Source organism: Colletotrichum navitas (assembly GCF_030913465.1).
Source record: "Colletotrichum navitas strain CBS 125086 chromosome Unknown LY79scaffold_10, whole genome shotgun sequence".
Taxonomy (NCBI): Eukaryota; Fungi; Ascomycota; class Sordariomycetes; order Glomerellales; family Glomerellaceae; genus Colletotrichum; species Colletotrichum navitas.
In genome coordinates this window covers 622701-647510 of record NW_026850556.1, presented here as the reverse complement: position 1 = coordinate 647510, position 24810 = coordinate 622701, and the positions used below count along the sequence as shown (strand labels likewise).

The 24810-nt window shown below is 54.6% G+C and overlaps 8 protein-coding genes across 8 annotated transcripts; 2 read left to right on the top strand and 6 right to left on the bottom strand.

Annotated features, from left to right (window-relative positions):
• Positions 1-16: 16 nt before the first annotated feature.
• On the bottom strand, positions 17-1557 carry LY79DRAFT_667101 (uncharacterized protein; the record flags this gene model as incomplete). Its single annotated transcript, XM_060563327.1, has 4 exons — positions 17-439; positions 498-710; positions 773-829; positions 892-1557. 4 exons carry the CDS (start codon positions 1555-1557, stop codon positions 17-19), a joined length of 1359 nt encoding a protein of 452 aa, XP_060417806.1.
• Positions 1558-5282: 3725 nt separating this feature from the next.
• Positions 5283-6505, bottom strand: LY79DRAFT_508829 (peroxisomal membrane protein; the record flags this gene model as incomplete). Its single annotated transcript, XM_060553989.1, has 2 exons — positions 5283-6259; positions 6325-6505. 2 exons carry the CDS (start codon positions 6503-6505, stop codon positions 5283-5285), a joined length of 1158 nt encoding a protein of 385 aa, XP_060417805.1.
• A 1128-nt stretch (positions 6506-7633) lies between these two features.
• Positions 7634-10371, bottom strand: LY79DRAFT_667099 (fungal-specific transcription factor domain-containing protein; the record flags this gene model as incomplete). Its single annotated transcript, XM_060563326.1, has 5 exons — positions 7634-8372; positions 8427-8670; positions 8731-8849; positions 8918-10077; positions 10144-10371. 5 exons carry the CDS (start codon positions 10369-10371, stop codon positions 7634-7636), a joined length of 2490 nt encoding a protein of 829 aa, XP_060417804.1.
• A 1463-nt stretch (positions 10372-11834) lies between these two features.
• On the top strand, positions 11835-12585 carry LY79DRAFT_543306 (uncharacterized protein). Its single transcript, XM_060557036.1, has one exon. The coding sequence runs from the start codon at positions 12128-12130 to the stop codon at positions 12527-12529; it is 402 nt and encodes a 133-aa protein (XP_060417803.1). The 5' UTR covers positions 11835-12127; the 3' UTR covers positions 12530-12585.
• Positions 12586-13864: 1279 nt separating this feature from the next.
• On the bottom strand, positions 13865-15490 carry LY79DRAFT_508822 (Di-sulfide bridge nucleocytoplasmic transport domain-containing protein; the record flags this gene model as incomplete). The annotated part of the gene is made up of 3 exons (XM_060553988.1): positions 13865-14233; positions 14292-15277; positions 15382-15490. 3 exons carry the CDS (start codon positions 15488-15490, stop codon positions 13865-13867), a joined length of 1464 nt encoding a protein of 487 aa, XP_060417802.1.
• Positions 15491-15972: 482 nt separating this feature from the next.
• On the top strand, positions 15973-17387 carry LY79DRAFT_667097 (uncharacterized protein; the record flags this gene model as incomplete). Its single annotated transcript, XM_060563325.1, has 3 exons — positions 15973-16503; positions 16566-17044; positions 17120-17387. 3 exons carry the CDS (start codon positions 15973-15975, stop codon positions 17385-17387), a joined length of 1278 nt encoding a protein of 425 aa, XP_060417801.1.
• A 1252-nt stretch (positions 17388-18639) lies between these two features.
• Positions 18640-20442, bottom strand: LY79DRAFT_587778 (kinase-like domain-containing protein; the record flags this gene model as incomplete). Its single annotated transcript, XM_060560817.1, has 4 exons — positions 18640-19080; positions 19143-19398; positions 19467-19533; positions 19680-20442. The coding sequence occupies 4 exons, from the start codon at positions 20440-20442 to the stop codon at positions 18640-18642; spliced, it is 1527 nt and encodes a 508-aa protein (XP_060417800.1).
• Positions 20443-23266: 2824 nt separating this feature from the next.
• On the bottom strand, positions 23267-24682 carry LY79DRAFT_36743 (uncharacterized protein). Its single transcript, XM_060552801.1, has one exon. The coding sequence runs from the start codon at positions 24217-24219 to the stop codon at positions 23476-23478; it is 744 nt and encodes a 247-aa protein (XP_060417799.1). The 5' UTR covers positions 24220-24682; the 3' UTR covers positions 23267-23475.
• Positions 24683-24810: the final 128 nt, after the last annotated feature.

Genomic DNA, 24810 nt, shown 5'->3' with positions numbered 1-24810 from the left:
AGGAAGAATGACAGAGTCAGCGCCAGAGAAAGTCAGAGGCCTTCACCGGGCGTCCCGTCGCGTAGGAAAAGATCCGAATATTCTCGCACGCGTTCTCGAAGTCGTCATCGAGGTTGTACTCGCGGTAGTACCACTGATTATTCCTCGGGTCGAAAAAGTCCCTTCGGTGCATCTCAGGAGTGTGTAACCCGAGGTACGACATCCACTGGGTGTGCTCTCGTAAGACAGCAGGGCTGCTGACATCCTCCGGGCCCAGGACTGTGTTGATGGGCTGAGAAATGGACTTTTGCCCGCGGGCGTCCCTGTCGTTGAACATGAGCATCAGCCGCGAGCAAATTTCCTGGTCAATGGAGCTCAGAGGTTGGCCGTTCTCGATACGGCTGGCTAGCCCCGTCAGATAGGATTTGTGGCCATTCTTTCGGGGAGAATGAAGATGGGCCTGCATGAAAAGGTCAGTCAGAATCAGCTTTGATGAGTGGCCGGAGGTCAATGTGTACCTTCATCTCCCGCCGTGTGTCTGTCAGGAACGGGCAGTTGTCCATGATGCACCTGTAAATCTCTTTGAGGTAGCCCGGTTCAACAACCGGCGGTGGGCAACAGTGGGTCGTCGGTTGCGAATCCGGGAAGAAGGAAACGGGCCGGCAGGTCTGACAAAGGCCCCGGGCGCACGGCTCATTACCGGGTCCTTCATGATCGAGGTAGTAGTGCAGCTACGGGTTAAACTCCTGTCAACGCACGATCAACCCATCATGGTCCCATTATTGCGACGTACCTCTGAGCAGCCAGGCCGGGAGAATGCTGGGTCCCTCCGGGTATCGAGCGGGTTGGGCTGGTTCTTGTAAGCGTACCGTCGGGTGCGGTAGACGCCGGAGTGCGTGGGCGGGCACGTACAATTCTTAGATCAATTCTGTCCCTCTGACTAACATCGCCTCGGATGACCTTGGCTGGCAAAGGCATGGCCTTCCAATGCAGTGAGCACATGGAGCACACGTACTTTCGAGGCCATCCAAAGTTTCCGTTTCCCTGAGCATCTGCCACAGCCTCTGATTCTTGGCAGCGCCACCCAATACCATTTCCATACTCTCGTGGAGTGCGAGACAAGCCATAGTAGTCAAGGCTCCAGCCAGTTTCGATCTGGTCTCCGCTAGTGACCGATCGTGAGCCGTCCATCGCGGTGGGCAGACTAAGCTCGGAAGGGACTGGCCGTCCCGTAACATTGCCGAGGTACGCACCGGCGTCGCCCTCCACGCGGACGAGGACGTGACGAGGCTCCGAATGTGCGGCGACAGAAAGATCAAATGGGTTGATGCCTGCTGACGGACCCGACGCCGGCGTCGAGAACTTGCTGTCGTCGGCATCCTGACTGCGGTTGTCGAAATCGGGATTTGATTCTTTTGAGGCCGACGAAGTGACGGAAACAGCATCGGCGGGTTTAATAAAACGTGAAGGGCCGGTGCTGTGGCGGATGCTGTGCGAAGGTATCATGGAAGCAGTCGGGTCGCGGTTCTGCGGCTGGACCTGGACAGGATTGCGCGCTGGCCATTGTTGACGATGCATGAGAGGTGGCCCATGATGTGGCGGAGGAAACGGATGAAAAGCGCTTCCACCTAGAGAACCCTGATGCCCGACGAATCGATTGGAGATGGTCAAGCTCATGTTCTGGCGGATGTCTTGTCCTAGGTTGACGGGGCAAAGACAGGAAGCCGGGAACACCACGGTCTACTCTGTCCTGGATGGTAGTTTGTGGAAATCTGGTAGCTTTAGAGGCTCCCCGGTTATGTTTGAGGCTGCTCTCGCCACGGGTTACTATAGGTAGAGGGAGGGAGCGCAACCACGAAAGTAAGAGGCGGGCGGAGGCGAGTCGTCATGTATGATGGGCGGCGGAATCGATCTCAGACAGGGCGGGAAATATGGGAAATCGGATTGGATTGGCCCCCCCCCTTGCCAGTCGCGATATGGGTTCCGTAGGACTGAGGTATCCTCTAGGGCTCCTCTCCATACCAGCGTCTTTTGCTGCTTGCTTCTCGTCTGAATCAAGAAGGGAAAAGCGAGAGATCCAGGGTGGCTGGCTGACCCTAGTCTCAGAGTATCGCGAAGAAAAAGCAATGCGGGCCACACTCGGTCTGTCTGCCTTGTCGTGTCGCGTTGTTCCTGTGCAGCCCGCACTATGCTACGTACGTTTGACCTATAACACCAGCGGTGGTTTGAGGGCAGTATGAATAGCAGACTCACAGTGCCCGCTACTTACTACGTACAGAGCCAGCATCGGGTGCGTATACGGTATACCCATGCACGATACATGGTAGTGCGCAGTAGGTAGTCTTGAGACTGGAGCCCAAGGTGACCGGGGGGCTGCGGGTTCGCGGCAGGCATCAGGGAGACCAGGGGGTCGGAGCAGGGGGAGGGGGTGTCGTTGGGGACCATGGCCAACATCGATCGGACGCCGCTTTCTTCGTGGAGGCAGACCTCTCTGTAGGTACGCAAAGGAGTAGCCCATACGACATTAGGATAGGCAGAGATAGCTGTGCAGTACCGTACGGTAGGTCGCCATTAGATGAGGCAAGGCGAGCCCAGATCAGGCGCGCCCTCGTGGCCGCAAGGTTGGGTTCCAAAGGCTCAAGACAATCTCAGCCCATCGACCCCCTTGTTATCGAGTATGTCGTGCCGCTGCCACACTCCACAGTGCCTCTGACATACGTACATAGCACTGCAGCTGCCGCGAATGCGTGATGGCGGGACCCCTCCTCCATGTGCTGTCACTTCACCCCTCATCTTCATAGGGGCGGCCGCAGAGAAACGCCTTCCCCAGTACGGTACGGACGTACGAAGAACAGAGATGCAGATTTCTCTGAGACTTGTCTCGTCTTGCTTACACCAAGTACAATCCCTGCCTCTATCTTCTTTGCCCAGCTGAGCACGGATTGGTTTGGAACGGACAACCTCTTCTTTGTCGGGATCGATTACATTACATCGCACTGCTTCTCTTCGAGGAGTAACCCTATTCCTACAGGGGCTGACCGCGCACTTATCCACAAATCTCCGATCAGTAGATGAACAACAGTGTCGGTAGTGCCCGTAGACGGACGCTAGAGGCCCCGGAAGTGTGGGCAAGATCCGGGGAATGCAAGCCAACAGGTGATGTTTGGTGTGGTGTAAACGCTGCCTTATCTCTCTCATTGAGGTTTAGACTGTTTGTGTGGATCTTTTCTTCTCCTCCCCCCTTCGCCCCCTTCGCCCCCGCCCCCCGGCTCCTTGGCCCTCGGAGTGAATCCCGCTGGAATATGGACCCGCGATGAATCAGATGAATAAGGCTTTCCGGAAGACGGGTGGCGAGATGGTAGGTAATGGACATGGCAGACGGAGGCCCAACGCCTTCTTCGTCTTGGCTCTGCTTCCTTGGCTCGGTTTTCGCACCTGCAGCTTAGTTATCAGTATGCGTCGCAGTAAGGTATCCGCACAGTTTCATACCGCGCTTAAGTAGTGTTCGTTGTCGTGCAGACACGGCTCCGTCTGTGTATTCATTGTCTGCCTTTCGGAATTGATACCCAACACCGATACAAGCTCAGAGCAACCGCGTAGATGGCTGGATCAAAAGGTTCCCGACGTCATCTGTGCGAGTGATCCGCATGTTGCGTGATCGAGGGATGGACGAGGTTGTGCTACTCTCGACTGGCCTGAGCTCGTTGGTAAACACCAATACCGGTATTCGTTCGTTCCAGCATACGTTGCCTGCGTTTTCTAGCGACTCGGAAACGAAATCTGACGGATGACGACCCGACCGACTGGATCCACGCGGTAGCTTGAGCCATGTTGTCAATATGCAGGCTGCTGGTGCTGACAGGCACTGACTGCCTGACCGGCGACTGGTTTCCAGTTGGCATATGACATGCGATGCCATGCTCTCCCTCATCCCTAGTTTCGTCTAACTTGACGAGCCATCACTCAAGCCCAATCCAGTGCGGCTTAAGACCATGTCTCTGGTACTGCCAGAACTCGACTTGCCATTCAAATGAAGAATTTGCACATGCCTGTCACCCGGAGGGCCATATGCACATTGTAGGCGCCAGCCAATGGGGGTTTGGCTTGTCAACGTGGAGCCTGAAAAAGCAATATATTGCAGCCGCTTCTACGGGAACGAGTTTCCGGCACCACGATCACCAGCCATGTGCCGCACCTTCTGCTCGAGTCAGCTTGGCCCCCCCCCTTCCCCCCTCCAACAGGCGCCCCCGATCATTCTCTGCCGTTTTGGTTAGCTTAGCGGTGTGTGCTACGGGTGTAGTAGTCGTTTTTGCAAAATGTGGAACGCTCGATGGGCGAGGGGCAGTGACGGAGCCGACAAAAAGGCTCAAGACAAAGAGGGGAGGGGTTATGATATGCAATGTGTTTTGATTTGATAACGGGGACAAGAGGACCAAAAGCTTTTATCCATCCCACAATGCCCACCTCTTCTTTGCCTGATGTACCCTAACGCTTACCGCCACTTTCGATGCATGCGTCTACCGGTTTTATGCGTTGCACCATTGGAGAACCGGAAGCCGTGAACAGCCACTCATCTCGCTGCGAGGCTGGTAGATGGAGACAGCAGAGACTCAGCTTCAGCCCCCGGTTGCCGGAAGACATTGGCCGGTACCCGGAATATGCCCTCCTTCGCTGCTGTATTGTGGCCGAGGTCGGTTGCCATCCCTTCGTCGAAGTGGTAAGGATCACTGTCTCGGAAAGTGCCGTGACGGGAGCCATGGCTCACGATCCTTCTCACAACCATTGTGCATGACCCTCAGCTTCAGCCACAAAATTGCTCGACACGAATCCTCGACTCCGGAAGTTCCTCACGTTCGTTCCGAGCCTCCCTAGCATCTGCACCGGGACGTATGTTTGATGGCGGTTCGGCTTAGCCTGGCTTGTTGGCGGCCATTCAATGAGCCGCATCTCGGGCTCTTAGGATGCTTCATTCCACAACGCTCATCAGGAGATAACACAGCGACTTAGCATCGAAGTGTTATTGAGGTTGATACACGTCGGTACGCTTGTCGTCCAACATACATACATCTCAGTCGGCACCGAGCATCCAGTTGCCCACCCGCCTCAGGAAAAGAAACGCTCCTCTTTCACGATTCGCCGCCTCTAGATGCTGCATGTTGTAGCCTGATGAGCGGTCGGAGGTGGTCTGGCTACGAGCTTAGCGACAGGATGCCGACTTTTTAAAGACACTGGTGAGAAGATCTGTGGCAAACAGCAACGCGCGTCCCACACTCATCCAAAGTAATCGCAAGCTGATATGTGCTTTATGCACTGGTGCTGAAATAGTAATTCTCCCACAGGTACTCGTAGTCTTCCAGGATCCCGCTAATGAGCCCGGGAACTCTTGAGCGCACGCCGCCGACAACGCCCTTCATGACGTTCTCGTAGAAGGCTCCACGCATGGCCCACCATCCCATAGCCCAGCCTCGTTTGTTCCACTCATCACGTTCAAGCGGCGTGGTCCTGAAGCTCCGGTCCCTGAGTTGGCGTGCGGCGTATTCAACGCTCAAACCAACTAGCCATGGCGTCCAGGACTTCTTGTTCTTGCTTTTGGAGAGGGCCAACGCATAAATGAGCGGCGCCAGGATATGGAGCACCTCGGCCGCATGAGCACTGCCATGTAGTTGGTTTAGCAGCTTGGCTGCGGGTTTGATATCTTCAGCAGTTAGGACCTTGCCCAGGAGATAGCCGCTGATATCGCCGGCATTGGGCAACGAAGGAAGGCTCATTCCGGTCCTAGGCATGACCCAGTCCTTTTCGTGTGGCTTCGGAGCGTCATCACTGGCCCCTGGAGGATGGCCAGTGGGAGACTCGTCGAACATTTGCTTGATAGCGCCATCGTTATCGGCATCTGGTTCCTCGGGGATAGGCTCACGCTCGGGAAGTACCGGCGAGACGAGAGGCCGTGAGCGCGTCACGCGCAGTAGCAGCAGACGGCAGATGGCCTTGATGGCCTCTAGCAGCACAACCACGCGCCACCGACCGCGCTCGCCCCCGCGCCTTTTGGCTGCCATCTCGCAGAGGAGTTGTGTGTATGTAACCATCTGCAGCAGCATGGCGATGCGGCGGTAGGTTGGACTGCGTTGAGTCCAGTATTTGGTATAGCGACTGTGAGGAGATGGCAACCGCGCCATGGGAATGCGTGATATGGCGCGCATGAGCAGTGTGTCATGGTAAAGAGACAGAAGCTGCACACTCGAATGGACCGTTTCGGAGGCAATCTCGGCGTCGCGGAAACGACCTTTGACTTAATTAGCTCGGGGGTCATGGTAACAGGCCGTGAAGGGCCGCGTGAGTGTTGGTTACCAGGGATGATGTAGGTTAGGGACCTCAGAGCTGATTCTATTTGGGAGACCTGACTAGCGTTTTTGGTGATGAACTCGTCGTACATGTGAAGCCATTGCGGCGGCAGCGATAGAACGGCGCGGATCGTTGACGGCTGATGCGAAAGGCGGGTTTTATTGGGAATGTCAGCGGAAGTCGACATTGCGCAGGCTTTAGAGCATTAGGATCGCGGGCTTTGTTATCGACGCGCGAAGGAAAGTAGGGACTAGAATGATGAGTACAGAAAAGATGCGGGCGGCAGTGATGCTGGCCGAGGCAGAATTGAAGGAGAAAACTGCGAAATGACAAGATGTTGAGACGAACGATGCCGACGTGGATGGATGTGGTTGGGGAAACGGGTGTCGCACGTCGGGGTCATCGACGTAAAGGTAAAGTTAGGCAGGGAGGTCCGTCGGTACCTCGGGCAGCGCATCGCGACTAGACGTGGACATGGTCGCCGCTGCTGCTTGCGCTGATTCGAGCCTGGGCTTTGAGCCGAGGTTGCCCTGCTCTTTCTTGTCCTTGAGTTGGACACCTGGGGAGTCTGTACTCCGTAGGTCGGATAAATATACGTACCTATCTGCCCTCTGGAACCCCCCTACCATCACAAATGCGCTGGCATGAGATGGGAAAGTGCCGTTATCACACAGCGCTCAGTGCATTGAACCAATAAGATTATGTTGCATACCTCGATGTGGTTGATCCCTGCCCGCTGGACTTTCCTTCTTTTGGTTACCAAGGTAGACAGGGGACAAATTCTAGGAGGGGGTTTTTTTTTTTTTTAAAGCCTTTCTTTTTTTTGCCGGGCAGACTTCTCTGTTCAATCTCGAGAGAAAAACTGAAGCTCTTCGTTTGTTGCGTAGGTAGGTAGGTATCCTGGATAAAACGTGGGAGATTGCTGGCAGTGCCCGTAAACGCAAGGGCCTTCTCAGCCAACAGTTGGGATTTGCTTTCCATCGACACGCTCAAATCCGCATTAAACTTGTTACTTTTGCTTCCTTTTTATCCTCTCATCTCGTACCTGCCTGCTGATGGCCGAGATGGCCACAACAACATTATGGGACAGCGAGACCGTCGGCTCTAGAGTGCAAGAGACCGGCCGCGTCTCTACAGAAAAGGGCTAGGGTATCAAAAAACACAAAGCCTTGCCCAAGGCCAAACTCCTGTGCAGGCAGCACGAGCCATCCACTATTACAGAGGAATTTACCACAACATGTGCTTTATATCTTCTTCGGCACGAACGGCCTTCCTCGCCTGCTCTTTTGACCACTTTGCACGTCGTCTGCGGCTCCTAGATCCTCTCAAATCCAGCATCCTTAAGCTCGCGTCCTGTAGGGAGCATCGGACGCCCCTGCATTGGGAAAGGCCAGAACAGAGGGTTCTCCAGGACCTTGGCTGCCCGCGAGACTGATGGCTTTCCGGGTTCGGTTCCCTTGGTGCCCGTTGTCGTTGCCGGGTTCGGCGCCTCGGTCTCGTCGGTGCTGCCGCCCCAAGCGCAGATGAAGTCGTCCTCGATGACATTTGGAGCGAAAAAATTGAGACTACTTGTATATGGTCTGACCAGGTGCGCGTATTCAGCATCTGATGGGAGCCTTTCGCCCATATCAACGTCCAAGTTCCACTTCTTGGCTAGATATCGAAGAATATTGAGTGCCTGTTCTGCAAAATGATGGCACGGTGCCATCTCCTCTAGGTCCCGGATGCCTTGCTCGATTGCCTCCACGACACGAGGTGGATATGACGGTTGAGCCTCAGGGTTGATGCTGGCTGGCGCTGTTGTATCGAACCCCTTTTGCGGCGGCGCACAGGCCGCACCAATGGCTAGATGCATGATGGACGATGTAAGGACGAAATACGGAACAAACGACGGCGTCCGGCGGAGCGTGTAAAGCTGAGAGTATGACCGCAGGAGTCCTTGGATGGCGTCTGCCGCCTGTCCACACACATCCCGGGGCAGCAGCTTGGAACCAATAATTCTCAGCTTAATGAGCGGCCGGAAGAGAAGGAGGATGGCAAAGTGGTAGTACATGCTAACGCATTTCCCGTCAGTAATGGTTCCGTTGCATCTCTGGCGATGAACTCACTGGGCAAAGAGCACAGCAGGTGTAAAGTTGTGCCCTAGTCTCAATACCTCTGGTATTCTGTCATACCAGTTGAGATATTGGGTGTATATGCCAAGTAGGTCACGGCTGGTCAACGGTCTTCCTGGAGAGTGGAGGACGTAGAGACTTTGGTGCACAAGCTCACTCAGTTCACAGAAGCACTTATATACAGACCGGACGTTGGACGGCTGTTCAGCTGAACGCTGTAACGGGACGCCTAACGAGTCTGTTGAGTCTTGTGTGTCCGGCATGCTTCGTGTGTTTTCCAAGTTGAGGAAAAACTTACCGTCGTCCGTGTACGGGATCCACAAAGACGCCTCGATGTCATCGATGATAGCGGGCTTTGGCGGCAGGTGAGGGAAACAGGAGCACTGGGGGAGTGAGCCGGTTGCCAAAGACCACGCACTAAAGAAACAATAAGCTTTGCTAGCTCGAGGGCCAATCTCTGAAGTCTGCTGCATGACGGCACTTACTGATCAAGTGCAAAGGCGCCCCAGAAAGTGGCAGCCTGCACTGCAAACTCGTCATCGTCGCCATCCTCTTCTAACTGGTGGAGGCCCATCTCGATAGCCAAACGAATGCTCTGCCCTGCATAGTACCAACTCTCAGAATCTCGACCGCAACTTGCTTCTCTTATCGACATGATCCCCAAAGCTTGGATGGTTGTCAGATTATGATGGTTTTCTTCGAGGTAAAACAGGCGCTGGGCTTCTTTGAAAAAGTGGTCGCCCGAGGTGTACGGGTCGCTGGGGTTCGCTCTCGTACTGGATTTGCTGGAAAAGCGGCAGCCCAAAGCTAAGAGAGCATTGACAAGTATAGGTGAACAATAACGGTGAACACCGTTCTGGAAATCCCGAAGAAAGTGTTCCTTGCTCAGTGATGCAAACGTCGGATACTCCCAGCAGAAATATAAGGCAAGGAGGTGCTGCACAAGAGAGCCGTCATCGGTGATGTTTGTCCAGTCTTCGGGAGGGAGTTTCATGTAGGGCAGCTCCAGCGGCGCGAGGACCTGGTCGAGGCCCTGATACTTGGAACCGCCTTCTGAAGTCTCTGTGTTACTTGTTGACTCTCCCCACGTGTCGAACAGACCTTGTGGCGGCTTATTGATATCAGTGCTCCAATTCATCACATCGGGATGCGAATTGCTCCTGGTGCTTTGGCTGTGCGATGAAAGGTGCCACGGACTGTTGGAATCAATATCCTGACGCAAGTTAGATTGCCCCGTGATAGGACTCATGGTCACAGACCCAGGCCCTCCGAGGTTTCTCGTTCTGATTGGCGCTGGTGTCGATCCTGGGAATCCTGGGCGGGCACCTGAGCCGGTGTTTGCATCGCCAGCTTGCTCGGGAGGGCGGTTGAGAGATGTTCTGGACCCACCGCCCGAGGGAAGCGTGCCGCCTAGCCATTCCGAGACCGATTCTAGGGATTGGCCGCTTCGCAACCGTTGCAATACATCCTCCCACATATCGGAGCGCACCAAGGCAGCGATTACCTGGTCGCTGGATCGCTGACGGTGGCGTAGTTGCTCGATTTCGCTTCGTAGGTGCTCCTTTGATTGACGAACTGGTACCTCGTAAACGCACTCTACGTCCTTCTGGGCCTTGCAGCGGCCGCATGGCTTCTGGCCATCGCACTAAAGGCGAGAGTATCAGTATGTGATTTCCAAGAGACGACACGTTTCTAGCAAGGCCCAGCATACCTTTGCGCGCTTCTTGCGACACTCGGTGCAAGCATTGGGAGTGACGACGCCCAAACCCCTCCTTCTCTTGGATAACTGCCCGGCGCCAGAGCTGCCAGACGCAGATGGCGTAGGAGCGGCACTGGCCGACGGTGCAGGCGCAGGGGCAGATGTGGCAGATGCCCCCGCGGAGGAGGCAGAGCCGGCGCTGGGCTGAGCCTGCTGTTCGTTGCCGGGTGCCTCCTCCATATCGGCGGTGCTTGCGCGCTTCAGGTTGACTGATCGTAGCCTCGATCAGAGTCTACCAAGCAAACTCGACTTTCAAAGTTTTGTTTGCGAATTGACATAATGAGGCCGTTTAAAGGCGGGCACTAGTAGGCATCGATCTGGGACGTGAATATCAAGCTCCGGTCCGAGGAAGGTGTTTTGACAGCACCGCGCAGCAGTCTTGGGCGGTTAGATGATTGGCAATAGGTCCAGGGTCGACTGGAAGGTACGCGCAAGGAAGAAAGGTCAAAGATTCAGAGTTGAGAAGGGAGAAGGCAAGATACCTAGGTAAGCTTGGGTCGCAAAACAGGAGATTTGGTCGCGGCTCTTCGTCGCCGATGTTCCAGTGTTCTCGCCGCCGCAGCGAGGGAGCGAGGGCGAAAGAGACAAGAGGTAGCAGATTGAGCAGTTACTGCCCCTCTTTGACCCCCCTTATTGCCTTGCCTATTGAAGCATGCGCCGAGTGTATAAACCCTGCAAACCAATATTTGCATGACCTGGGGTGAGGGTTTGTGAGGTGCGCAGGCTCTGTGTAAGGAGAGCCGCGTGGCAGACTGCGATATGTGACTCCAAAGCGAGGACTGGTGCAGAAACGCGGGTTAAAGAGAGGGGGGGAAAATGATAAGGCAACTGAGGACGGGCGGAAAAGGGAACTCGTGATGAAGGGAAAGTAGTGGGAATGGTGGGAAGGGAAGGGATGATGGTACAGCGGCCGGGCCTCAGTACTCAAGTATAGGTACGTGTACACAGACAGGAGATGGAGCACAGACGCACAAAAGACAAGGTGCGATACAGACGCAGTGAACAGTAACGGCAGGTGAGCAGGGCAGCTCCTTCCCCAGATTCGAGAGCTTCGAGCTGCGCCAGGCTTAGCTCTGTGATGGAGGTAGAGGTGAAACTTGTTTTTTTTTCTTCTTCTTGCGCAAGGTACCTACCTACGGTACCTAGGTAGGCGGGTAGGTACCAAAGCAGGATAGCACAATACTTAGGTACTTGGGCGAGGCGTGCCAAACGTCCGGTAAGGCCTCACCGTCGCGTTGCTCATTTGTGTCTTCTTATGTTCTCTTGGAGTTTCTTGTTGTACACATCATCGGAGATCGCATGATTGAATTGTGAAGGCAAAGATGCGTTTTGCATATGGTATATGGGAGCTGAAGGAATGGGAAGGGATGGGGAGGGATGGAGTGTGGGAATGGGTAATGAGCTGAAGCTTTCGTGCCGGCGCTTGGTCGCTCGCTCGCTCTACCCATCCCACCGTCTCGGTTGATACTCATGGATGTCAGGAGTGGTCGTTTCTGATGAAGCAGCTACCAGTTGGGCGGACGTCAGCCATCACTACGAAGGCGAAAGGCTCATCAATTCCAGTAGCACACATTTCCACACCCTGCAAGTAACCAACTTAACTGACGGGACATAATAGGCCGAAGCATGACCGAAACAATTGCCCGAATACTCGATGTAAATTATCGCCTGCTCTCTGGGATGTGCCCATCGTGCCCAACTAATCGCTAGGAAAGGGGACATTTCTGCACGCAAGACATGATGCCACCTTATTGCGCACTACTACGTACATAGGTAGATACATACATACATACATGCAGGTATGTCTATACGTTCTACTATTGGGTTTCCTCTATCCACGCGGAAGAGGCCAGTGAGTCCTCAGTTCTTCTTCACCAAGTTCAGCATCCGTACCCCAACCCCAGTATCGCGAAGTAACGCCAACAACTAACCCATCATGCCACGCTCTGCTTCATTGCAACTAGGCTGCCTGAGCCTGACTGTTAAGCCTTGGTTTGTGAGAGGGTGTGCATTGTTCACACAAACCACATTACCAGATTCTTTCATCGTGCTAGCATCGGAGTCCAGGGTACCTGACAAGACACCAAGACGACCAAAGCACGGAGAGGCTATCGCATTACGATGGAGGCTTCTGTCCGCCATACCCGCTCGCCCGACCTTCCTGCTGGAAGTTTTCCTCCGCGAGCCCCTCTCTCAAAGTTTTGTAAGCAGCATTTCGCTACAGCACCGCTGCACCGGGCATAATGCGGGTTATGAAACCCTGGCCGATGACCCTCACTTTGCAGGGAGTTCCTTGCTCATCAACCCACTAAGGCAGAGGTACCTGAGGAGTCACTGATACGATGAGCCGTTCTGGGATGTCATTGCGATTTTCCCGAGGGTGCGACGAGAGAGGAATTAGGTTTGACGCCCCGCCCTCCAGGACACATAAGCTAAGGCTTCTATCTCACTCCCGCGAGCTGGTTGGAAACAATTACCTAGAGACCAGCTGGTTTGCAAAGTTTTGCTCCGGCTGGAGCGAAGGGGGGTTGCTTCGATATGTCTGTGCCTCAGGAACCCCACAGTGTGCATTCCCACGGGTTGAACCAAGTGAGCAACTTTAGAACGCGCCCGCCCAGGGGCGCAATGAGCTAAAGAACACCCTTGCAGTCTCGCAGCGTCGTCCTAAAGCATGCATTTGCTACATACATAATAGTCCCCTACTGCGCTTGATTCCCGTTTGCGTGGTGGCTGCATGCTTTTCCCCTTAAGAAGACATTCCTGCGGCAGTGACTTGCTGGTTAGATGCAGGGCAGCATTTAGGGTCCAAGTCCTGACTGATCCTCGGGGTAGCGTACCGGCTCAACAAAGATGGCTAATGGAGAGTAGCGTTATGGCGATGGCGGCGGCGGAACCTACTCCGTCCGTGCTGGCCGGTAGGCAACCGTGTCTCGTCAATGAAGTCGACAGGAGGCATCGAGAGGCTTCCGGGACTTTCAGCTGTCAGCCTTGAACTCACACCAACTTTTTTATTCTATTTGTTCATTATTATCTTATAACGGATCGCGCTGATCGACCTTCCATTGCTAGAGCCGTGGATTATCTGTTGTGTTGCGCGATTCAGGAACATCTCGTGCAGCTATAAGAGGCGGGGGTTGCAGTTGACAAACCCAAACTCTCCTCCAGCTTGACGTCATGGCCAATCAATCAATCCGAAAACAAACATGGTGAGGACCGGGTATGACTAAGCTCATCATGGTCCGAGCTCTGATCGGAGGGCCCATCGGAAAGCGAATTGCATTGTGACGGGCCAACAGCACGTCATGTGAGATTGGAGAAAAGCATGAGATGGAGCCTGAGCATTCGACAAATGAATATTTAGTGAGGGGGTTTAGCTCTCGACAGGTACGAGAGGTATGCACTTCCGCCCGCTAGGCCCAGTAGCTAGTTGTCGATACATTGCTTCCTATCCTGTCCATAAAGATGAGAAGAAGAAAAGAAAAAAACCCGGCGAAAGCCGGCCCCAACTCGCCTCAAGCCATCAGATGACGCCGCATCTGCCCCAGACCTGGTCCCTGAACACGTGTATTATACAACCAAACCCCATAACTCCTATCCTATGCATTGTATTGCTTTCTGATTTTCGGTTCCTGCCTTCAAGTGTCGATGAATATCGGGAAGTCTCCGCTCACTCTCAGTAACCCTTGGTGGGGCTCAGCCCTGCATACTTGGTCGGACTGCGCAATCGATCCCGGTCACCCTTGCTTGGACTCCGACGTCCAGAAGGAGTCCGAGGCGGCATAATCGACTTCATCTTTGGCGGCGATGCGTCGGTGTCGGTATCATCGTTGTCATACTGGATGTGGCGGCGATGTGAAGGTGTTTGGATAGGAACCCACATGTACGCCTGTGAAGGCTCAGGGATCACCGATAGCTCCGGAGCAGCTCCAGACGTCGAGCGGTGCGCTGGCACTGGGTGGCTGGAGCCAGCATTGTTTGCCATACGACCCAACGTAAGGTTATTGGCGACGATACACAGGAAAAGGATGCCGAAGAAGAATACCTTTGCGGTAACGTCAGAAGGCGAGACAGCGGACGACAGGAGAGAGGTCAATGCTTACCCAGGCCTTGACCTGCATGGCGCCGGCGAATTCGTTCAGGATTTCCGCGATTTGCTTAACAGTGACTCGAACCCTCATGATGGCAGAAGGATCTTGAATCATGCACTCGTACCATTCGTCGCACATTGCCTTCAACGCAGGCCGATCCTTCTTGGCGCATTCGTTGAGCTGGTATTCGGTCCGGCATTCGGACATCCTATTCTCGATTTCCAGACGAGCTGCGTCGTTGGCGGTTCGAATATCCGACCGAACAGTATCCAGAATAGACCAGCAGAAGAAGACAAATGCCGACACAATTATGCAGTTGACCAAAAGCTGGATCCAGCGATAGAGGTTCTCGGGGGCATTCGGGTGTTCCTCCAGAGCGTGGAACAGGTTGCTGATCCAGCCACGACCGTTCTTCATATTCTTCTTGCTGCCCTTGCCGCCGCGAGCCGCTGAGCGGGATCCGTCACCATCCGAGTCGTCATCCGAGTCATCCCAGTCCTGTGCGCCATGATAGCGTACGCTTCCTACATCCTTGTCGAGGTTGTGTCGCTTCCGCTTCCTTATAGCGGGGTATTCTCGTGCACTCCTGGGGATCTCGCCCTTCCCTGGCGCGTGGCGCTTCGATGACTGGCTTGCCTTGCCATAGCGGAAGCTTTTGTCGACCTTGGAAGGTGTCATGGTGGCCATGCTCGTGTCTCCGTATCTGTCAACGTCGGGGGTATCGTCTGGAAGCTCCGAATTTTCTGTCAAGGCGGGGCTTGATTCTGCACCTGAAGCCTCTGAATAGGCACTCTCGTCGAAGGGTTTGCGCGGGGTGGTGAAGGCCGGGTTTCGGAACGGCGGCGCCATGTTATTTTTCTGTACTCTGGGGGAGAAGAGCGATGCCTGCGGCAGAGATGGAAGTGTCCTGGAGGGGGTACCCGCGAAGAGGTTCGGCTTGGAGGGGCTCAAGAAAGGGTTCAGCTTGGAGCTTGCGAATTTGTTCGGTGAGCTGAAGCCTGCAGAAGGAGTAAAAATAGGGCAGTGTCAGATACAAAGTGCACTTAAATGGCGAAGCAATCACAGAGAATAAGGTGCTTCTTGCGACCAAGCTGCGACTCACTGTTCTGGGTGTTGGTCTTTGCAACCTGTGCAAATGGGCTGGTCGCATCCAGAGGTCCGTGATCCTGGTATTCCCATTCCATAGGGCTTTCATATGTTCTGCGATCCATCGTGAGGCTTCTTGTTAGCAAGAAATGGCGTGTGAGTGCACAAAGCAAGGTGGGCGAGGTGCGCAACAGCTCTTGTCGCAATCCGTCCGGGGTGGTGGCAGCCAAGGGTCAGAATACTCTAGTAGCTGTCAAGAAGTAAAACGCACACTCACAAAAACCAAAGTAAACAAACCGTGCCTGAGGCAACGGAACCTCCCGTTGGTATGTGTATGATATCTTATCTTTATCGATAGGCAACACAGTGCAGCCACAGGCACCACTCTTGGCTTCCAGCCAGACGGTGACCCACACCTGAGGCTGGCTGCTCCTTCCCAAGTGAGTCCCTTTACCTAAAGCTTGGACCATCTGGGAAAATCGAAGGAACGACGACAAGGCAGAGCGACCTGCACACATCACAGCCTTTCTAATCTCCACACCAATCAATCATTGCAAAAGCCGAGCCTTGCATCTCACAGCGCGACTCCTCGGCTCCTTTCGCAATCATGTCGGACATCGAATCTCTCCCCGAATCCCCTCTGCCCGATCGCGACGATCATGCCGATAATCAAGAACCTCGCGAAGGCGCTGGGGGCGCGACTGCCACCGAGCTTTCCGATGACGACCAGCTGTCGGAAATGGACGAGGACCAATTCGAGGACTACGACCCAGAGACAGCCAACATCGAAGACCGACCAGTAGCTGTTGACGAAGATGTGGCCAAGACTCTTAAGGCGTCTAAGCGGAAGGTGGCAGATGGCGCGAAAGCGAAGAAACCGAAGGAGGGACGCAGAGAGAAGAAACGAACACGCGATGATGAGGTTTCTGGCGAGGCGGATGGTGATGCCGGGCGACCTGCTCGCAAGTCGAGACGCCAGGTTGATGGCGAGAGGAAGCCCCGGCCCAAGGCTGCTGAGCCCGAGGTTGACGACGAGTCCCATCTTACGCCAGAGGAGCGTAGGCGGCGCGCGATCGACCGGGCGCTAGATGCTGCCATGAAGGGGCCTGCGAAGCGGAAGAAGAAGAAGGACGAAATTGTAGGTTGGCTCTGCGATGTGTGGGCTTTAGGCCTAGCTAGTTACTGACATTCCCGAAATAGGATCTGGAGGACGAGATCGATGAGCAGATCGCAGACCTGAAGGTCGCAATGGAAAAGGCTTGTGAGGCAGACAACAGCGCACGCGAGGCCGGTCAACCAGCCGTTCACAAGTTAAAGCTCCTTCCTTCGGTGACTGGTCTGCTGAACCGGAATAACATCCAGCACGCCATTCTCGACCCCGACACCAACTTCCTGCAGCACGTCAAGTTCTTCCTCGAACCCCTGAATGACGGCAGTTTGCCGGCATACAACATCCAACGCGACATTTTCAGTGCGCTCATCCGGCTCCCCATCGAGAAGGAGGCGCTCCTCAGCAGTGGCATCGGCAAAGTTGTTTACTTCTACACCCGCTCGAAGAGGCCCGAACCTAGCATCAAGCGCATGGCCGAGCGCCTCCTTGGCGATTGGAGCCGACCTATCCTCAAACGGACAGACGACTACAAGAAGCGCCATGTTGAGACGCGCGAAATCGACTATGAGTACGTCCTACGTCCATCCCCTCACACTGACCTCTTGGCCAGTTTATCCCGTTGCTAACTCTTTCATGTCAACAGGGCTCTGAAGATGTCGCAGCGCCAGGCTGGCAGCTCCCAGTTTACCCTTACCCAGCGGCCTTCCCAGTCTGCTAGGGAGCTGGAGCGTGAGGCCATGCTGGCGCCTGTCGTCACCTCGAACCGTGCTCGTCCTGGTGGTCTTCCTGACAGCTACACGATTGCGCCCAAGAGTACGTACGACGTTTCGCGGGCCCCGGAGCACCGCCCCATCGGTGCCGGTGGCCTGGAGGCATTCCGCAAGATGACGCAGAACCGCAAGAAGCGGTAAGTGAGTTGTCACACGGAGGGATTTCGCCCTCCCATAGCTCTGCAACAGGAGACGGCTGCGTGGGGGGCCTGGCTCACCTGTTCCTCATCCGGCCAAACGAGCTTTACGAAGGAAGCGGCTCGGCACTTGTATTATTCGAGCACAAAAAGAAAGGCGTTCCGGGTCGTCGTAGACTAAGGTGGCAAATGGATTCAATGGATCAAGGAAGAATGCTATTATTTTTATGCGAATTTCGAGCAGCGAAGCTCTAGAACGTAGGGACTTATGCTTTCATAGTGCCACCCAACAAGCTCCGCAATGTGACGTTTGTGTGTGTGGATGTCGATGTCCTATTGCAAGTTGGACAGAAGTATTTCTGAAATCTGACACAGGTTGACATCAGGCAGAAGATGAGCCTGGCCTCGCTGCGTCTCTCGTATAGAGGGTGACGGCCACGTCTTCGCCGAAGCTAGTTGACACGGCAACGGAGCAAAGCCGGTACCAAGGCACGATGGGCTTTCTCTCTCCGGCCATGAACGGACGCAAGGTCCCTTCTAACGAGTACTGTTTTCTGCTTTTAGCCGATTCTTTGCTTTTCTTTTCTTTTTCTTTTTTAAATCTTTTTTTTATTTTTATCGACAGGCGATACCTGCGCTGTCTTGTTCTTCATAAGTTTTTCACACTACCGACAATTTACTTTGACTTGGCCTGATAATCCGATTCATTTGATTCTCACTCGTACCTCAAACTGAGCCATGCTAGATAGGCTTTTGCCGGCACATCCCCTTCCCTTCCCTGGCGTACGGCTGCAGCGTTATTACTTCCTTCTAGGACCACAACACGTCAGTTAAACTGATCAGTCCTTTTGCGGGACGCGTTTTGTATTTGCTATCCTCCCCATAGTCCCCATATCCGGCGCTTTCGGCCATGACTGTATAGTAGTAGTAGTAGTAGTAGTAGTAGTAGTAGTAGTAGTAGTAGTAGTAGTAGTAGTAGTAGTAGTAGTAGTAGTAGTAGTAGTAGTAGTAGTAGTAGTGTTGGTGATCCTAGTGTATGTACGTGTCTTTTGATACTGTTCAAGAGCAAAACCCCATGCCCCATGATGGGTGCGCGTAGTGCCAAATTACTCAGTCCATATCAGGTGTGACGATGCTAGAGACAAACGGTGTAAAACGCTGACCAAGGGGGACGAGGGGGCCGGTGATGGTTCATATAAAATTATGGTGATATCTTGGTGGCCCCCTCTATCAAAAGCGGCCTTTGTTACCTTCCCCTACCGTTTCCGCACCTCTGTAGCCCAGCCATCGATGCCCTCACCCCGGCTGCCGACTTCAAGCCCGTTGATTCGAACACCCTTCATGCCGAGTGTGTCGTCTAGCCACACGTGTCCCGCCATGCCTCCTGCATTGGCACGCTTGTCGGGCACGAGTTCAAGCATGGGGGTCAAGAAATCAGCGATGCGTTTTGCCTCCTCCTCCTTGAAGTGATACTTTTCGCGGAGGACATCTGGCAAAGCCCAGTGACGCAGACGGTGAATGTTACGCAGCTCGCCTTTGCGGTTGAAAATCTCTTGAGACCACTTGCCTGATAGGCAAAGCGATTTGGGGAAGGGCCCGAGGAGTTCAATGATTTGCGCAATATGATCGTCGTCCTTGCCGTACTTGGTTCCGGATTGTGGATCAAACAGGTAGTCGCCCGTAATCAGTTCAAACACCTGGTGAGGCATGGCGATTAGCATTGCACTTATTGCGGTTTGTGATGCTTCTTGAGCCTTACCATTGCGGCCATGCTCCACACGTCAGTACTTGCGCCCCATTTCGCACCCAATATGACCTCAGGTGAGCGATACTGCCGGGTCTGGATATCATTGGTAAAGTGGTGATTGACCCAGCAGGCGTTGCCCAAATCGGCAATCTTAACGCTGATAACGTCAAATGCATGCGCGTCCTCCGCTTTACGCTTTTCCCCGGAGGAAGGCGAGTTGCTCGTCTTGTCGAGGGAGATGCCCGAAACTTCTTTCGTGAGTAGATCGCTGCATAAAAAGCGGTCAGTATCACATAACGTCGCCCACTTATTTCATCAAAGTGGGGTAATACTCACGCTGTCTTTTCGCGCGTCTTCTGATCAGCATCGCGCTTGGGGGAGGCGTCACTTGATGATTTTCCGCCTGCAGACGTATGTCAGCTCGTGTTCAAGCACCATCAATCGACATTTTCAATTCGGATTGAGGTAGTGGCGTGGCTAGGGGGCGGGGGTGACGCGGTCCGCGGGGGTATAGGTGGCGCAGTGATGGTGGTGGGGAGGATCGGATACCTTCGTGCAGCACTTGGCTGAGGCTCGAATTGGTAGTTGGGAAAAGGTTGTTGTGGTTGAAACTAGCATTCAAGGGAGACGGCAACGGCTGGCTGCCGGTGATGAGGGTGCGTCTCCTTCTCCGACCGTTTCTGTTGTTTTCCTTGTCGCCAGGCTCGCTCTTGACCACCTTCTTGACAATCTGTTCAACGTCGCCAATCTCAATAAGGACGTTTTCGGGCTTTAAATCGGTGTGGATGATACCACATTCGCGGTGTAGGTAGTCGAGGCCGAGCAGCACCTGCTTAGTGATTTGCTTGACCAAGGGCATGGGGATGCCTCGGTGGTTCCATTTCTTAATCAGGCCCAGCAAGTTCTCGCCCAAAACCTCAAAGACCATGCAGACATGCGTGCCGTTAGGGCCCTTATGTTCGAAGGAGTCGAGCAGACTGACGACATGCTTGCGGCCAGGATGGTCAGGCTTAGCCTGGACGATCTTATTGAGCAGTTTAATTTCGTCAATGGCGGTCTCGGTATAGTGCGCGGCGGAGCGGACGACCTTCAAGGCGACGTGCTTGCCCGACGTGTTGTCTCTGGAGAGCCAAACTGTCGAGAAGTGACCCCATCCGAGCTTGCGCACGACTGTGTATTTGCCGTCCTTGAACTTTTCGCCAATCTGGACAGGGTGGTAGCCGCCTTTGCAGTAATCCTCAGAATCTTCCTCGTCTGCCGTGTTCTCGGCGGGGTCTTCACCCGACGATGTTGACGTCGGCGAGTTCTGCATTGCAGCAGACAGCTGGTGGGTTCTGTCGAGGAAGAAAGAAACCGTTAGCTCATGTTTCCCCGGGTACGGAGGCGAGTCAAAATTAAAACGCGGAAGCGCAAGGTGAGCAAAAAAGCGACCCCAAGTGCATGATGAAAATGGCGGGGGTGGAGAATGGCAGGTTGGCGGGCGAAGATTTCGCAGCGCGAAAACGAACCATGAATTGCGACGAGTCAAAGGGGGAAAGGAAGAGTAGGAACCTTGTCTTGAGGAAGCTCATATTTGCAACATTGCGCATCCAGCGCGAACAATCCTATAGAAGGAAATCAAGAGAGAGGGTAGAAGAGCGGGAGGCCGAGCGACGATAAGACCAAAACAACAAGAATGAAGCGAGAATAGCGAAATAAAATAAAAAGAAAAGAAAAGAAAAGAATGGGCGGGAATCCAGTACGAAACTGGTGCCGCTCACAACATGGGAAAGTCACTGAAGTGACAGCGGCAAGTCCAGTTGTGGCCGACTGGGGTGGGCAAAGATTTGAGGGGAGGGAGGAAGGAGTTTAAAGATAGGTAAGGCGCGGGAACGGTTCAGCCAGGTAAAAAGGCAGAAAACGGCGGGTCAAGGGATCAAGGTAAGGTAGAAAAAAGGTAGGGTGCGCGTGCGCAGGCAGCTCGAAGTGTGGACGAGACTGTAAGGTAGCGTAGAACAGGGCCCTGAGCTGGATAAGGTCGACGTCGGTAATAGGGTAACGAGGAAGGAGAGAGGGGGGAGGGGGGAAAAACAAAAGCAGGTAACAAGAGAAGGGAGGGGTCAGCGTCCGTCCGTGGGTGGGTGGTGGTGGTGATGGGTGAGGGAATGAGTGAGGACAAGAACAGGGACGGGAATGAGGGGGTCGGCAAGTGACGCAGCAGAAACAATAAAGCAAAATGAAAGTACAGGCCTGGGCCACTTGGAGCCAGTCCAGTCCAGTCCAGTCCAGGGTTCCGTCAGGACAGGGTCAGCGGGACACTTGACTAACTGAACGTCCAGAGAGGGGGTAGAGGAAGGAAGCCTAGCGCGGATCACCCCTTTGCGTCAGCGACTTGGACTTGCAAGACGCATTTCAAGATATCGGTGTATGCATCCCGCCAATATCTTGGACACCACCGTACAGTAATGAGGAAACGCTGATACTGAGAAAATTTGACTTCAGTTCAGTCCAGTTCAAGTGAGAGGTGTCCAGGACGTAGGCGCTTCGTGGCACCCCTCGGTCAGCCTACGCACCATGCATGCCGCTTTCCAAGCCTCACGCCTTGCATCAGGTTTCTGTCGGCCATCTCTCCTCCTCTTCCACGCCCTGCTGAGAGAATTCCGCGGTCGCACAGGCGGGGTGCAGCATATGGCATGTCGAAACTGTGCGCCTCTAGTGTACATGCTGCGCATCGCCCGCCCAGCAAGTATGAAGCTGCATCCGCCGCCGAGGCGCGGCCGCTGCTTGCTGCTGCTGCTGGAGATGGCGACAGCTGGCAACCCGTAAATATTGTGGAGGAGCGGCCTCTCGACCTCTGGTCCAGTGTTTTGCTGGCCAAGCAAACGTTGATCTCAGGCCAATGGGTTCCCCGTGCAACGGCCATGAGGCACCCGATACCCATTATTTCGAGCAACAGAGGCCCCCATCGGGTATCGGTCCCGCTGCATCCCCAACCGGGTCCTCATCTTCTGTCGCCTCGTCGTGTCGCCACGGTCTTCCCGTTTCTCCCTCATAGCTGTCGTGGCGCAGAGTCTTCGAACGCGGACCCTCTCTGTGCAAGCTCACAAATGGCCGGGAGTGAGACAAGCTGCGCGGCGCGGTGTTGGGCACTGACTGGCCTCTGCTTCCACTTCTGCAGTGCCAATTCGGACTGGGACTGGGCTTGCCGGACTTGACAAGCCTAAACTGGTCTGGTTTGGTTGGATGGGGGGGGGGGGGGGGGCCATCGCTGTCCCCCCATGTTGCGCCCCGCCACGAGCGCAGGGAAGGACGTGCGGCATCGGGCGCGGCGCTTTTAAACAGGATAGAGGGGTAATGGTGCGAACAGTGGAAGGAGAACAATGACCTGTGTAAATGAAACCTGGGGGCGCCTGATGGGAACAATATTGCGGGTAACGAAAACCAACCATTTGCCTGTTCCCCCGCCTAGGGGATGAACCGACATAAAAACGATACCAAAACACACAAACAATGCAACGCAAAAGGGAAATGCAAACGCGGGAGAACAGGTAAGAAATCGCTCTGTGGATCAAACTTACGGAGGTGTCTCGGTCGTGATGATGGGCTTCAGGCCATCCTTCTTGCGCTTCTTGACTGTCGTCGAGTTACCGTTGGCGCTGGCGTTGGCGTTGGAGGAATCGGCATTGGCATTGGCATTGGCACTGGCGGCTGGCGGCTGCAGAGGCTGTTGCGCAGCGGTCTCTTGGGCTTGCTGACTGCCGTTCATCGTGAACTGTGGAATGCGTAGAGTGGAATCGATTATGTGTTGTCTCCAGGTCGGGGAGTGTGGGGGATCAGTTGGGGAACCAGTTGGGGGAGCAAAGTCGAGCCCAGGGTCGAGACAGAGCAGCTCGAGGTCAGCAGAGCGCGACGGCTGACGGCCTTGGATTGGTGATGTTTCGTCTGTAGTATCCAGTCCAGCGCCAAGCTCGAGGTACCCGATTGCAGCGCAGACACTGAAGGCAGCTGTGCGCGCGTCGATCTGTCGGGCCTCGTCCACCGAGTGAATACCAGCCTTTGTGTCTTGGGATACGTTATGCCGAGCCAGCTGAAGGTGTGGGCAGGAGGTGGTTTCGGCGGTAATGTCAAAGTCAGACGAGCCGTTGACAGGCGATTTCCTGCAAGGAGTGGGGTGGAAATGAGAAAACAAGAGCCGACAGAATGGAGGCGGGGCAACGATGGCCAGAGAAAATGACGGAGAGTGGTTTTGGGCGGGAGAGGGGGGCGCAGCGTCGTCGAAGAAAATGCGATGGCGATGAGCAGCGTAGCAACAGGATCCACGGAGGTGTGAAAAGAAAAGCGTGTAGCTGTATCAGGGCGCGTCCAGTTACCGGCAGCACGCGGGCGTGCGAATACGATTCATCAGAGAAGGCGGTTTGCGCCGTGATGCAATGCAGTGCGATGCGACGCGATGAGGCCGAACGGTGCGGAACAAGTAGGGCTCGGACGAGGTGCGGATGGCGTCCAGGAGTGTAAGAGAGCAATTGGCGATGGCGAGAGGGCTCTGGGTTGTGCGACTTGGGGTGAGTTGAGTGACGTCGCGAGGACGAAGGGTCGTTTTCTTGGGCGCAACTATGATGGTGCAGCCAGGTGGCCAAGACAGACGTCGATGGCGGCGAGCGACGTAGGTATGTAGGTAGGTTGGGGGATGACAGAGAGAATGCAGCTTGTGTGTATGTTCGGACGTTCTTGGAAGGAGTAGATAGACGGCCAGGGTGATGCGAGGTCGAGAAAGATTGATTGGGTAGGGGTCGGGCGGCGGATTCGGTCGCGGTGCGTAGGGCCGTCGTTGATGTTGGTGGTCTAGGCCTCTCTCGTCTTGCGATGGACGACCCGAGGATGACGAGGTAGCCGGAGCGAGGATGGGCGGGTGGTAAGGTAGGTAGGTAGGGAAAGGGTGGTTGGAGAGGTTAAGGCGAGGTGAGATATCTGCAAGGCAAGGCACAAGACTTTGATTGGGGGGGAGCGAAGACAAGGACGAGGAGAGATGGGAGACACCGGACGCAGGGAGCCGGGAAGGCACACAAGACTGTGAGGTGAGTGAAAAAGAGGTGATGCGGCAGGATGGCATGGGATGGCATGGGACGGAACATGGAAGGCACGGCGGGGCAGATGGGCACGGCGCGTCAGCGCATCGAATTGTACCAAAGACTTTGTGTGTGTAAGTCAGGTCTTTACTAATATTCTTATTTTATTTGCTGCTTGTCTGTGTCCATCTGTGTTCAGGTTGTTGGACGGCTGCCATGTGTGCTCCTTTCCATGCACCTGTCCAAAGGCGGCGCCAAGATGGTCGTCCAGTACGGATGCCTCTGTCTCCACGTTCCGTCTTGTGAGAAGCCGAGGACGTCATTGATGGGGAGTGGGGGGAGGGGAGAGGAGATGAGAGAGAGTGTGTGATCGCTGGGCACAGAAACAGCCATGAATGCGACAAGCAGCTGATGCGACCGATCGGGCAGATACCTAGGGTAATTAGTGGATGGGGGGAATGTGTAGGTAGGTAGGTAGAAACCTGGGGCCACGGGGTAGCTAGGTACAAAGGGATGCAATATGGATATGGAAGCAGCGGGAGGACAATGAAGAAAGGAACGAACATTCCCGACCAAACAGGGAAGGCAGTCAGTCACCAATGGCGGCGAGGGACGGCGCCGGTGACAAACACATG

Excerpts from the sequence above, each read along its gene's own strand:
- LY79DRAFT_36743 (XM_060552801.1), bottom strand. The coding sequence starts at position 24,219 with ATGCCATCCTGCCGCATCACCTCTTTTTCACTCACCTCACAGTCTTGT.
- LY79DRAFT_543306 (XM_060557036.1), top strand. The coding sequence starts at position 12,128 with ATGCCACGCTCTGCTTCATTGCAACTAGGCTGCCTGAGCCTGACTGTT.